General features: G+C 39.4%; 1 protein-coding gene across 1 annotated transcript in view; it reads left to right on the top strand.

Moving 5' to 3' along the window:
• SIMC1 (SUMO interacting motifs containing 1) overlaps window positions 1-15,379 on the top strand; it is a 77,465-nt gene that overhangs the window by 19,562 nt on the left and 42,524 nt on the right. Inside the window, exon 2 of the mRNA XM_046000120.1 lies at window positions 6,652-8,103. Within this exon, the coding sequence (XP_045856076.1) occupies window positions 6,652-8,103 (1,452 nt within the window). The remainder of the gene's footprint in view (window positions 1-6,651; window positions 8,104-15,379) is intronic.

The raw sequence follows: 15,379 nt of genomic DNA, 5'->3' as shown, positions 1-15,379 counted from the left end.
AGAAGGGTGCTGAGTGTAGGAGTTTCTGTCCCCCTGGAGTTTGGGGTACACCTCCCTACTGGTACATAGATGCATCCACCAACCTGGAAGTTCTCAAAACTCTTGTTTCGGATTTTTATGCATACTCCATGACATGCATCAGATTGATTAAAATCATTAGCTGTTGGTGATTACCTCAGTCTCCACCTCCTCTCCCCTTCTCAGAGATTGAAGGAGTGGGCCTGAAAATTCTAACCCTCTAAACACATGGTTAGTTCCTGTAACAACTAGCCCCAATCCTAAAGCTTACAGAGGGGATTTCAGTCATTAGTCATTAGCAAACTGAGGTATGGTTGAAAGGGGCTTATGAATAACAAAAGACCCTCCTCTTTTACTCAGCAAATTATGTTTACTGGAGTTCTCCTTGGAGCCAAGGATGAAGACCAAGACAGTAGTCCCCTCTTAATCTGTAGTTTCAATTTCCAAGGTTTCAGTGACCCAGTCAACTGCCATTTCTAAGCAGATGACCCCCTTCTGATATATCATTAGAAGGATGATAATAGCCTAACACTCCCATCACAATGCCTATATCTGTCACTCACCTCACTTCATCTTCATACAGGCATTTTATCCTGTCACACCATGACAAGAAGAATGAGTATAGTACAAGAAGATATTTTGAGAGAGAAACCACATTCACATAACTTTTATTATAGCATATTGTCATAATTTTTTTCATTTTATTGTTATGATTGTTGATCTCTTACTTTACCTAATTTATAAATTAAATTTTATCTTAGGTATGTATGTATAGAAAAAACAGTATGTATAGGCTTCAGTACCATCTGTGGTCTTAAACATTCACTGGGGGTCTTGGAATGTATCCCCTGCAGTCCACTATCACAGAATCATATTACATCATATCACAGAATAACAGTACGTTATTCTCTTTTATTTTTCTTTTGGCCTCAATATTAAGCTTATAAAGTTAATCAGTGTTATTGCATGTGACTTTAATTATTTTCTTCTCTACATAGTATTCCCAAATCAGGCTACCAAGAACCTTCTAGTTTATGGCTTATTTTGCAACTTCATGGTGCTTTTGATAAACAGAAATTTCTAATTTTACTGTAGCCACTTACTCTTTTATGGTTTCTACTTTGTATTTTAAGAAATTCTTCCTTACACAAAGATTATAAAGATATTCTCTCAGATTTTTTTCTAAAAATTTTTAGTTGGTTTTTTAATTTTAAGTCTTTAATAAATCTGAAACTGATTTATGATTTTGGCATGAAGTCAAGATCTTATTTCATTTTTTCCCCGAATGCATAACCAGTACCATTAATGGAAAGTTCCATCTTTTCCTCCTAATCTTTAATGCCACCTCTGACATAAATCAAATTTTCTTATATGTATGACTCTATTTGTGAACTTGCTCTTCTGTGCCATTTATCTGTTTGACTGTCTAGTGCCAGTACCACACTGTCTTCTTCAGAAATGTCTTAGCTATTCTTGGTCTTTTGTTTTTCCATTCAAATTTTGAGTTCATTTCTCAAGTTCCTCAATAAAACCTGTTTGGACTTTGAAATTGTATTGAATTCATTTATCAATTTGGAGAGAATTGGAATATTTATGACACTGAGTCTTCTAATTCATGAACAATGGTATATACTTTTATTTAGGCCTACTTTAGTGTTCTTCAGTACATTTCTGTAATACTTTATCACACAGGTCCTACACATCTCTTGTTAAATTTATTCCCAAGTACTGTGTGTGTCAGGATAAGCTAGGTTATACTGTGGCTTAAAACAAGGTTTATTTTCATTTACATTACCACTGTCCTTTACACATTGGTCAGAGGAAGAAGTATGTCCACATATCATAGTCATTTGGGGACACAGGCTGACAGAGCTGCCACTATCTTAAACATGGGCATGAGACATATCAGAGGGAAAAGAAGACTTTGCAGTGTCTGCATCCAGAAATTAAAGGGCCCAGCCCAGAAGTAATACATGTTACTTCCACTCATAATTTATTGGGCAGAATTAATCACATAACCCCACCTAATCACAGGATTCAGGAAGTATAGTCTACCATGTACCATTAAGGAAATAACTGGAAATGTTTGGCAGCCCACAAAAATAACTGCCACATGTACTGTGTGTGTGTGTGTGTGTGTGTGTGTACCCATGTACATGCATGTGTGTGTATACATAGATATATATACATACGCACTCATAAATATATATAGTGTACATATTGGGGCACCTGGGTGGCTCAGTGGGTTAAGCAACTGACTCTTGATTTTGTCTCAGGTGGTCTCAGGGTTGTGAGATCAAGTTCCGGGTAGGCTCCATGCTCAGCATGGAGTCTGCCTAAGACTCTCTGTCCCTCTGCCCCTCCCTCTCTCTCTCTCTAAAACAAATAAATCTTTTAAAAAGAAGCAAACATATGGAATGCCTGGATGGGTCAGTCAGTTTAAGTGTCTGTCTTCTCCAGATGGAGAGGAGAAGGGAGTTGAGGGAAATTGGAGGGGGAGATGAACCATGAGAGACTGTGGACTGAAAAACAACCTGAGGGTTTTGAAGGGGCGGGGGGTGGGAGGTTGGGAGAGCCAGGTGGTGGGTATTATGGAGGGCACACATTGCATGGAGCACTGGGTGTGGTGCAAAAACAATGAATTCTGTTACACTGAAAAGAAATTAAAAAAAAAAAAAAAGTGTCTGTCTTCGACTCAGCTCTTGATCTCAGAGTTCTGGGATCAAGTCTCTCATTGGGCTCTCTGCTCAGAGGGGAGCCTGATTTTTCCCTCTGTCTGCTGCTCCCCCTGTTGGACTCATTAGCTCTCTCTGTCTAGCAAATGAATAAATAAATAAGAATTTTTTAAAAAACACATGTATGCATGTATATAAAGATTTTCGTATTGTTGCTGTGTGGATTGCCTAGAGTTTTGCCCTAGAGGATGCAATTCATAGAGAATATAGGAATGATTTCCCCTGAAGTTGTGTGATGTGGGAATTATGCAACATGGTGGTACTGTTGTTGAAGTGTAAAAAAATGTAATTTTTATATCCAACAGTCGTGATGAATGTTCTTATTCTGATATTTCTCTAGAGATTATTTTGAGTTTCCTATATAAATAATCATTCATGAAGGACATTTTTAGTCTTTCTAATCTTTCTACTTTTTATATCTTTTCTTATTTTCCTGCATTGTATGTATAGCGTTGGTACAGTACTAAATAGAATTAGTGACAGAGGCACCTTTGTTGTGTTCCTAAAGGGAATATTTTCAGTGTTTCAGTATAATGTTTACTGTATGTGATTTGTAAGTAAATTTTAATAGTTAAGGATGTTTTCTTCTGTTTCTATTTCGAGATTTTTTTTTTTTTTTAGAGAGGGAAGGAGAGAGAGAATTTCAAGCAGGCTCCACACCTAGTGCAGAGCCTAGTGCACAGCTCTAACTCAGGACCAAGATCACAACCTGAGCCAAAATCAAGAGTTGGATTCTTAACTGACTGAGCCACCCAGGTGCCCCAAGAATTTATTTTTTCTTTTTAAGACTAGAGTTTGAATTTGTTATCAAATGCTTTTTGGCCTCTTCACATGATCATATGATTTTCTCCTTTATGTGGCAAGTTATATTAATTTTTTTAATGCTAAACTAGGTATGGTTCCTAGGTAGACTCACCTTGGTTGTGCTGGACCAAGTTTATAGCATTTTGTTTAAGATTTTTATGTCTGTGTGCAGAAGTGATAATGACATATTTCCTCCTTGTACTTTCAGATTTTGGATCAAGTTTATGCTAAGTCATAATATGAGTTGGAGGTATCCCTTCATTTTTTAAATTCTTTTAAATAGCTTATGTTAAGTAGAATCATTTTTTTCTTTGAGTTTTTAGCAGAACTCTCCTTTTAAAATCACCTTAGTCTGGAATTTTTTGAAGGAAAAAATTTCAACTACTGTTTTCATTTCTTTATTGGTTAAAGGGCTATTTTGATTTTTTCTTTCTTCTTAAGTCAACTTGAAAAATAACTTTCCCCTATGAAAAATTTCAAACATGAAAAATAAAGCAACCTATATAATGATCACCCACATACCCATCATCCAGTTTCTTGAGTCAGTTTTGGTAAGCTTTATTTTTTCAAGGATTTATCTATTTCATCCAAGATCCGAAGCTTTTTTGACAGCATTGTTCATAACATCTTCTCATCTTTTTTTAATCTTAAAAATGTATGTAATTTTGTCCCTTTTTCATTCTTAATATTGGTTATTTGTGCCTTTGTTGTCTTAATTTTCTTATCATGTTTGCTAATTTTGCTAATTTTAATAATCTTTTAAAAGAACAAACCTGTGACATTGTTGCAGTTCTCTTCCGTGTTCTCTGCTTCATTCATTTCTGCACTATTATTATTTCCTCTGTTCTGCTTTCTTTGGGCTTATTCTGTCCTTTTTCTGCTCTCTAAAGGTGTGTGGTTAGAACATTAACTTTCTTCCATTTTCCTTCTCTAATGTCTAAGTGTGAATTTTTTTATACAGTTTTTTTGCTGCATGTAACACAGAAATACCTAGTATTTTTGTTATTGTTCAGTTCTAAAATTTTTCTAATTTCTATGATTTCCTTTTTGACCTATATGTTATTTGGTCATATTTCTTAATTTGCAATATGGAGTTCATCCTAGTTACTTCTTTGTATTACTTCCTAACTTAATAGTATTTTGATCTGAGTGATAATCTTTGATGTTGATTAAGATGTACTTTGACTCCTGGTATCTGGTAAATTTTGTAAATGTTTGATGTACTTGTGAATAACTATCTGAGTCCTGTAGATGAAGCTTGTTAAATGTGTTCAAATCTGGGGCGCCTGGGTGGCTCAGTGGGTTAAAGCCTCTACCTTCGGCTCAGGTCATGGTCCCAAGGTCCTGGGATTGAGCCCCACATCCGGCTCTCTGCTCCGCAGGGAGCCTACTTCCTCCTCTCTCTCTGCCTGCCTCTCTGCCTAGTTGTGATTTCTCTCTGTCAAGTAAATAAAATATTTAAAAAAAAATGTGTTCATATCTTCTGTATCCATAATAATTTTTTTATTTGTATGATCTAGCAGTCAAGAGAGACATGCAAAAATTTCTCACAATAACTATGGATATTCCTTTTTCTCCTTGTACCTGTATCTATTTTTGTTTTATGAAGATTATGTTATTAGGCATGCAGTTTTAAAGATTGATTGATTGATTGATTTGCCAGAGAGAAAGAGTGAGCATGAGCAGGAGGAGTAACAGGCAGAGGGAGAGTGAGAAACAGGTTTCCTGCTGAACAAAGAACCCTACACAGGACCCTGGGGTTATGACCTGAGCAGAAGGCAGACACTTAACCAAATGAGTCACCCAGGCACCCCTAGGCTTACAGTTTTGAAATTATTATATCTTGATGAACTAAGTCTTATTGTACAGTGGCCTCTTTATCTCTAGTAATGCTGTTTTCATTGAAATCTAATTTGTCTGATATTAATATAGCTATATTGGCTTTCTTTTGGTTGTTTTTTTCTTGTTATATCTCCTCCCTTGTTTTTACATTTATATATCAATTCTAGCTTTTATTCAGTTGGTAATCAGAGTATCTAGCTAGCCCTTCTGATCAGAAATGGAGCTATTTTTTTTTTTAATACTGGAATCAATTTGCTAATACTTTATGGAGGATATTTACATTCATATTTGTCAATGAGACTGATCAGTAATTAGGGTGATATTATTTGTCATCCACACTGAGACAATTTTTTTTTATATTTTTATTTGTTTATTTACAGCATAACAGTGTTCATTGCACACTGAGACAATTTTGAGAATGAAAGGGAGTATAATATTTTTCCAGGCTTATGGCATAGAGATTGATTATAGTACTGTTGGCTGGCATCATCAGGATTTATGAACTGCCTAATAATTTTGGCAAGGAATGGAGGTAAAGATAGGAGGTTTTCCAGTCATTAACCTAGTTAGGATTCAGACTTACTGTGTTGGTTTTGCAACAGTTATTGTATTATTCTATATATCTGACTGATTATATGTTGAATGAAATTGTACAGAGAAAGAAGGATACAGACCTGGATTTGAATGTCTGTCTTTGTGACTTAATTATATAATCCTTAGGTAATGACCTAACCCCTTTGAACTCCATTTTCCCCATCTGTATAATGGAGATTATAATGCCTACCTGGTAGGAATATTATGAAAATTAAAGATACAGGAAAACACTCAATATGTTCTTAGTACATAGTAGATTCTCTTATGTTACCTTACCTCCTTCTGTGGTCACTGTTGCAAATTATCTTGTGTATTTGGTTTTTGAAACAAAGGTTGCTTTTTCCCTTGTGACTTAAGGTTGAAATCTTCCCAACTTCTCCCCTGTTTACTTTGGATCAGAGAAAATTTCCCACTATGCCCTCAATTATATGCATGTGGCACTTGGATAATTTAGGAAGGTATAGAAATTGGCAGTATTGACAGTAGCAAAATTTCGACCAAAGGAAATAAATTAATGCTTATGTTATATAAAATGTATAAATTATCAATGAATTGAAAAGGTAAAATATGATTATCCTTAAAAGCTCAGATTTAAATCTTCTTAGATAAAGCAAAGTCTCCATACTTGACCTCTTATATTCTCACAATCCTTTAACAGGACTTCATTGACTTAACTAGAGAAACCAGACCAAGGGCAAAGGATCGCAATGGACTCTGTGTGATTGACCTGACAAGAACTGAGGAAGAAAACAGGCCTATTGCCACTCTTGACTTGACTCTAGAACCTGTTGCTCCTTCCCAGAAAGAGCCAGCCAGTCTTCAGACATGTGCCAGCCTCTCCAGCAAAGAGGTGACAGAAGGGCGGGTAGACAGAAGCTCTTGGCCTACAGCACGGAGAATCATTAACAGCGATCCTGTGGATTTGGACCTTCTGGAAGAAACCACATTTGAAAGTCCACAACCCCCTACATCCATCAGTGGGGACTCTGTTTATCCAGCAGAGCCAAACTGTAGCTCAACATCATTCAAAGGTGACCTTGGCTTCTTGGCAACCCTACAGCTATCTTCAGATATTTGCTCCTTCTCCCCAGCAAGCAATAATGGTAGCAGCAGCAATCAGAGAGCACCCTTGCCATGCCCACAGCAAGATGTGCCTTGCCCACCTCAAGCCTTGCCATGCCCACTGCGAATCTTGCCATGTCCACTGCGAGCCTCACCATGTCCACCACGAGCCTCGTCATGCCCACCACGAGCTTTGTCATGCCCATCACAAACTGTGCAGTGCCAAGTACAAGCTTTGACTCACCTGCCTCAAGAAGTTCCCTGCCCTTCTCGAGTTATGCCATGCCTTCAGCAGAATGTGCCAAGCCCACCTCCAGACTCATTGTGGCAACCTCAGCACTCACCTGACCCACCTCAAGAATCACTGTGCCCACCTCAAAACTCTCGGGGCCTACCTCAAGATGTTCCAGGCCCACCGCAAAACATATCTTATCCACAAAATATGCCACAGTCATCATTTGATGTGCCACAGTCACCAAGACACATGCCACAGTCACCAGCAGATGTGCCACAGTCACTAGCAGACGTGCCACAATCACCAGTGGATGGGCCACAGTCACCAGAAGACGTGCCGCAATCACCAGAAAGTGTGCCGCATTCCCCTGGAGAAGTCCCAGACTTCCCAGGAGATATGGTCCATTCACCTGGAGACATGCCATGCTTGCCTGGAGACATGCCACATTCACTTGGAGACTTGCCTCACTTACCACGAGACAGGTCTTTCTCTCTCCAAAATGATGTACAGAACCATGACACTCCTATGGAAGTCTCAGCTCCATCCTCACCAAGGTTCTCTCCCAGCTCACAGTCTTCACAGTCTGAAACTTCCTTAGAGAAAGTTCCTTGGTTCCCCATCACGGAAACTCCAGCCAGAAAAGAGAGATCTCTGTCAGAGCCTGCTAACCCCGGGTCTGCCCAGGTACAAGCACGAACACCACAAGGTGGGTTATACAACAGACCATGCCTGCATAGACTGAAGTACTTCTTACGACCTCCAGTGCATCACCTCTTCTTCCAGACACTAATACCAGATAAAGACACAAGAGAGGTGAGCTAACATATCTTCCCCAAGAAATTAGGTGTCCTGTGTATAGGCCTCGCATGAAGTCACTATGCTGTAAGGAGTTTATGCATGAGAGAACAGGCCCAGGATAAATTTGAAATTTTTATCTTTCCTCTTGTGGAATCATCTAGTGTAGAGTCAGACTTGGGTTCAAATTTCAATTAGCAATTGGTACTGTAGAAGTCACTGTACCTTTCTGAGCCCTAGCTTTTCTAGATGTAAAATGGAGATAAGAACACACATCACAGGATTATTAAATGACATAACATATATATATATATAGAGAGAGAGAGCGTGCCTATTAGAGTGTCTGGGCTCCTTCTAGGCCTTCATCAATTACTTCTCTTCAATTCCTATGCCTTCCCCTTCCTGATGTGATACTTTGGATACTTCGGTGCCTCCAAAATCATTACTTTCTGATTTGGGGGAGGAAATTCAATTTTAAGATTTTTTTTTTCCATTTTATTTATTTTTTCAGCGTAACAGTATTCATTGTTTTTGCACAACACCCAGTGCTCCATGCAATACGTGCCCTCCCTATTACCCACCACCTGTTCCCCCAGCCTCCCACCCCTGACCCTTCAAAACCCTCAGGTTGTTTTTCAGAGTCCATAGTCTCTTATGGTTTGCCTCCCCTTCCAAATTTTTTTTTTTAATAAACATATAATGTATTTTTATCCCCAGGGGTGCAGGTCTGTGAATCGCCAGGTTTACACACTTCACAGCACTCACGATAGCACATACCCTCCCCAATGTCCATAACCCCCTCCCCCTCTCCCAATCCCACCTCCCCCCAGCAACCCCCAGTTTGTTTTGTGAGATTAAGAGTCATTTATGGTTTGTCTCCCTCCCAATCCCATCTTGTTTCATTTATTCTCTCCTATCCCCCTAACCCCCCATGTTGCTTCTCTATGTCCTCATATCAGGGAGATCATATGATAGTTGTCTTTCTCCGATTGACTTATTTCACTAAGCATGATACGCTCTAGTTCCATCCACGTCGTCGCAAATGGCAAGATTTCATTTCTTTGGACGGCTGCATAGTATTCCATTGTGTATATATACCACATCTTCTTGATCCATTCATCTGTTGATGGACATCTAGGTTCTTTCCATAGTTTGGCTATTGTAGACATTGCTGCTATAAACATTCTGGTACACGTGCCCCTTCGGATCACTATGTTTGTATCTTTAGGGTAAATACCCAGTAGTGCAATTGCTGGGTCATAGGGTAGTTCTATTTTCAACATTTTGAGGAACCTCCATGCTGTTTTCCAGAGTGGTTGCACCAGCTTGCATTCCCACCAACAGTGGAGGAGGGTTCCCCTTTCTTCACATCCTCGCCAGCATCTGTCATTTCCTGACTTGTTAATTTTAGCCATTCTGACTGGTGTGAGGTGATATCTCATTGTGGTTTTGATTTGTATTTCCCTGATGCCGAGTGACGTGGAGCACTTTTTCATGTGTCTGTTGGCCATCTGGATGTCTTCTTTGCAGAAATGTCTGTTCATGTCCTCTGCCCATTTCTTGATTGGATTGTTTGTTCTTTGGGTGTTGAGTTTGCTAAGTTCCTTATAGATTTTGGATACTAGCCCTTTATCTGATATGTCGTTTGCAAATATCTTCTCCCATTCTGTCAGTTGTCTTTTGGTTTTGTTAACTGTTTCCTTTGCTGTGCAAAAGCTTTTGATCTTGATGAAATCCCAATAGTTCATTTTTGCCCTTGCTTCCCTTGCCTTTGCCGTTGTTCCTAGGAAGATGTTGCTACGGCTGAGGTCGAAGAGGTTGCTGCCTGCATTCTCCTCAAGGATTTGGATGGATTCCTTTCTCACATTGATGTCCTTCATCCATTTGGAGTCTATTTTCGTGTGTGGTGTAAGGAAGTGGTCCAATTTCATTTTTCTGCATGTGGCTGTCCAATTTTCCCAGCACCATTTATTGAAGAGGCTGTCTTTTTTCCATTGGACATTCTTTCCTGCTTTGTCGAAGATTAGTTGACCATAGAGTTGAGGGTCGATTTCTGGGCTCTCTATTCTGTTCCACTGATCTATGTGTCTGTTTTTGTGCCAGTACCATGCTGTCTTGATGATGACGGCTTTGTAATAGAGCTTGAAGTCCGGAATTGTGATGCCACCAACTTTGGCTTTCTTTTTCAATATTCCTTTGGCTATTCGAGGTCTTTTCTGGTTCCATATAAATTTGAGGATTATTTGTTCCATTTCTTTGAAAAAAATGGATGGTATTTTGATAGGGATTGCATTAAATGTGTAGATTGCTTTAGGTAGCATGGACATTTTCACAATATTTATTCTTCCAATCCAGGAGCATGGAACATTTTTCCATTTCTTTGTGTCTTCCTCAATTTCTTTCATGAGTACTTTATAATTTTCTGTGTATAGATTCTTAGCCTCTTCGGTTAGGTTTATTCCTAGGTATCTTATAGTTTTGGGTACAATTGTAAATGGGATTGACTCCTTAATTTCTCTTTCTTCTGTCTTGTTGTTGGTATACAGAAATGCAACTGATTTCTGTGCATTGATTTTATATCCTGACACTTTACTGAATTCCTGTACAAGTTCTAGCAGTTTTGGAGTGGAGTCTTTTGGGTTTTCCACATATAGTATCATATCATCTGCGAAGAGTGATAGTTTGACTTCTTCTTTACCAATTTGGATGCCTTTAATTTCTTTTTGTTGTCTGATTGCTGAGGCTAGGACTTCTAGTACTATGTTGAATAACAGTGGTGATAATGGACATCCCTGCTGTGTTCCTGACCTTAGCGGAAAAGCTTTCAGTTTTTCTCCATTGAGAATGATATTTGCAGTGGGTTTTTCATAGATGGCTTTGATAATATTGAGGTATGTGCCCTCTATCCCTACACTGTGAAGAGTTTTGATCAGGAAGGGATGCTGTACTTTGTCAAATGCTTTTTCAGCATCTATTGAGAGTATCATATGGTTCTTGTTCTTTCTTTTATTAATGTGTTGTATCACATTGATTGATTTGCGGATGTTGAACCAACCCTGCAGCCCTGGAATAAATCCCACTTGATCGTGGTGAATAATCCTTTTAATGTACTGTTGAATCCTATTGGCTAGTATTTTGGCGAGAATTTTTGCGTCTGTGTTCATCAAGGATATTGGTCTGTAGTTCTCTTTTTTGGTGGGATCCTTGTCTGGTTTTGGGATCAAGGTGATGCTGGCCTCATAAAATGAGTTTGGAAGTTTTCCTTCCATTTCTATTTTTTGGAACAGTTTCAGGAGAATCGGAATTAGTTCTTCTTTAAATGTTTGGTAGAATTCCCCTGGGAAGCTGTCTGGCCCTGGGCTTTTGTTTGTTTGGAGATTTTTGATGACTGTTTCAATCTCCTTACTGGTTATGGGCCTGTTCAGGTTTTCTATTTCTTCCTGGTTCAGTTGTGGTAGTTTATATGTCTCTAGGAGTGCATCCATTTCTTCCAGATTGTCAAATTAGTTGGCGTAGAGTTGCTCATAGTATGTTCTTATAATTGTCTGTATTTCTTTGGTGTTAGTTGTGATCTCTCCTCTTTCATTCATGATTTTATTTATTTGGGTCCTTTCTCTTTTCTTTTTGATGAGTCTGGCCAGGGGTTTATCAATCTTATTGATTCTTTCAAAGAACCAGCTCCTAGTTTCATTGATTTTTTTCTATTGTTTTTTTGGTTTCTATTTCATTGATTTCTGCTCTGATCTTTATGATTTCTCTTCTCCTGCTGGGTTTAGGGTTTCTTTCTTGTTCTTTCTCCAGCTCCTTTACGTGTAGGGTTAGGTTGTGTACTTGAGACCTTTCTTGTTTCTTGAGAAAGGCTTGTACCGCTATATATTTTCCTCTCAGGACTGCCTTTGCTGTGTCCCACAGATTTTGAACTGTTGTGTTTTCATTATCATTTGTTTCCATGAATTTTTTCAATTCTTCTTTAATTTCCTGGTTGACCCATTCATTCGTTAGAAGGATGCTGTTTAGTCTCCATGTATTTGGGTTCTTTCCAGCTTTCCTCTTGTGATTGAGTTCTAGCTTCAGAGCATTGTGGTCTGAAAATATGCAGGGAATGATCCTAATCTTTTGATACCGGTTGAGACCTGATTTGTGACCCAGGATGTGATCTATTCTGGAGAAGGTTCCATGTGCACTAGAGAAGAATGTGTATTCTGTTGCTTTGGGATGAAATGTTCTGAATATATCTGTGATGTCCATCTGGTCCAGTGTGTCATTTAAGGCCTTTATTTCCTTGTTGACCTTTTGCTTGGATGATCTGTCCATTTCAGTGAGGGGACTGTTAAAGTCCCCTACTATTATTGTATTATTATTGATGTGTTTCTTTGATTTTGTTATTAATTGGTTGATATAGTTGGCTGCTCCCACGTTAGGGACATAGATATTTAAAATTGTTAGATCTTCTTGTTGGACAGACCCTTTGAGTAGGATATAGTGTCCTTCCTCATCTCTTATTATAGTCTTTGGCATAAAATCTAATTGATCTGATATAAGGATTGCCACCCCAGCTTTCTTCTGATGCCCATTAGCGTGGTAAATTGTTTTCCACCCCCTCACTTTAAATCTGGAGGTGTCTTCCCGTCTAAAATGAGTTTCTTGTAGGCAACATACTGATGGGTTTTGTTTTTTTATCCATTCTGATACCCTGTGTCTTTTGATTGGGGCATTTAGCCCATTAACATTCAGGGTAACTATTGAGAGATATGAATTTAGTGCCATTATTAGTCTGTAAGGTGACTGTTACTGTATATTGTCTCTGTACCTTTCTGATCTACTACTTTTAGGCTCTCTCTTTGCTTAGAGGACCCTTTCAATATTTCCTGTAGAGCTGGTTTGGTGTTTGCAAATTCTTTCAGTTTTTGTTTGTCCTGGAAGCTTTTTATCTCTCCTTCTATTTTCAATGATAGCCTTGCTGGATAGAGTATTCTTGGCTGCATGTTTTTCTCATTTAGTGCTCTGAATATATCATGCCAGCTCTTTCTGACCTGCCAGGTCTCTGTGGATAACTCTGTTGGCAATCTAGTATTTTTACCATTGTATGTTACAGACTTCTTTTCCAGGGCTGCTTTCAGGATTTTCTCTTTGTCACTACGACTTGTAAATTTTACTATTAGGTGATGGGGTGTGGGCCTATTCTTGTTGATTTTGAGGGGGATTCTCTGCATCTCCTGGATTTTGATGCTTGTTCCCTTTGCCATATTAGGGAAATTCTCTCCAATAATTCTCTCCAGTAGACCTTCTGCTCCCCTCTCTGTTTCTTCTTCTTCTGGAATCCCAATTATTCTAATGTTGTTTCGTCTTATGGTGTCACTTATCTCTCGAATTCTCCCCTCATGGTCCAGTAGCTGTTTGTCCCTCTTTTGTCCGGCTTCTTCATTCTCTGTCATTTGGTCTTCTGTATCACTAATTTTTTCTTCTGCCTCATTTATCCTAGCAGTGAGAGCCTCCATTTTTGATTTCACCTCATTAATAGCTTTTTTGATTTCAACTTGGTTAGATTTTAGTTCTTTAATTTCTCCAGAAAGGGCTTTAATATCTCCAGAGAGGGTTTCTCTAATATCTTCCATGCCTTTTTCGAGCCCAGCTAGAATGTTCAGAATCGTCATTCTGAACTCTTGATCTGACATATTACAAGTGTCTGTGTTGATTAGGTCCCTAGCCTTCGGTACTGTCTCTTGTTCTTTTGTTTGTGGTGATTTTTTCCGCCTTGTCATTTTGTCCAGATAAGAGGATATGAAGGAGCAAAAAAATACTAAAAGGGTGGCAAAGACCCCAGAAAAAGGAGCTGTAACCAAATGAGAAGAGACTCCAAATTGTGGGGGGGAGAAAGGGGATAAAAAGAGGTTCAGAAAAAAAAAGAAAAAAATTTAAAAAATAAAACAAATAAAGAAAAAATATATATATTTAGATAAACTAGTCAAAAAACGTTAAAAAATTAAAGGGTAAAAGTTTTAAAAAATTTAGCAGAAGAAGAAAAAAGAAAAAAGAAAAAAAATTGAAAAAAGAAAAAAAAATTGAAGTAGCCGCAAGACTAAAGAATCATGGGGAGAAAGCCATGAGTTCCGTGCTTTGCTTTCTCCTCCTCTGGAATTGCGCTGCTGTCTTAGGAATTGAACCTACTTTCCTTGATAGATGAACTTCGTCCTGGCTGGATATTTTGTTGATCTTCTGGGGGAGGGGCCTGTTGTAGTGACTCTCAAGCGTCTTTGCCCGAGGCGGGATTGCACCGCCCTTACCGGCGGCCAGACTAAGTAATCGGCTCAGGTTCGCTTTTGGGAGCTTCTGTTCCCTGAACGCTTTCCGTAGAGTTCCGGAGGATGGGAATGAAAATAGTGGCCTCCTAGTCTCCGGCCCGGAGGAGCCGAGAGCCTGGGGCCCCACTCCTCAGTGCGCCCCCAGAGGACAGCACCCAATCACTCCCGTATCCCCAGCCTCTAGCCACGCTCCGAGCTCACCCAGCCCGTGACCGGTTCAAGGTAACCCCGAGCTGAGAGTTCAGTCCTCGGCTCTGTCTCTGCAGCCGGCTTCTCCGTTCTAATACCTGCGAGCTCTCTGACACTCCGACACCCCCGATCCTTCTGTGACCCTGCGGGACCTGGGGCCACGCTGACCCCGCGTGGGCTTCACCCTGGTTTAGCCTCTGGAGCAATGTCCCTCAGTGGAACAGACTTTTAAAAGTCCTGATTTTGTGCTCCGTTCCTCCGCCGCTTGCCGGGAGCCGGCCCCTCCCCCCGCGGTCTATCTTCCCGTCGTTTTAGATTCACTTCTCTGCCAGTCCTACCTTTCAGAAAGTGGTTGATTTTCTGTTTCTAGAGTTGCTGTTCTTCTTCTCTTCGCTCTCCCGTTGGATTTGTAGGTGTTTGCAATGTTTAGATAAGCTATCGAGCTGATCTCCTGCTACCTGATGTAGTCTCAGCCTGCTACTTCTCTGCCATCTTGACTCCTCCCCAATTTTAAGATTTTAATGGGAATGCTACTTCCCATCGGTCTTTATTTAGTTAAGAAACCTAAACCAGATGCTTGTCTTAGCAGATGTAAGGGAAAAAAAATTGTGGCTGAGTCCTACAATAGAAGCTATTTTTTCATTATTCATAACCTTACTGTCAACATTAAGAGGACTGGCTTGAGGTAGGACAGGAATTCAAAAGGTGCATTCTTGGAGCAATCAGCAATCCGGCATAGTATGTATCAGGCATTCACGTCGATTTGGCCTTGAAGAGTGAATTTTTTTCTCTCATTTTTATTG

This window comes from Meles meles, chromosome 3 (assembly GCF_922984935.1).
Source record: "Meles meles chromosome 3, mMelMel3.1 paternal haplotype, whole genome shotgun sequence".
Taxonomy (NCBI): Eukaryota; Metazoa; Chordata; class Mammalia; order Carnivora; family Mustelidae; genus Meles; species Meles meles.
This window is presented reverse-complemented; position numbering and strand designations above follow the sequence as displayed.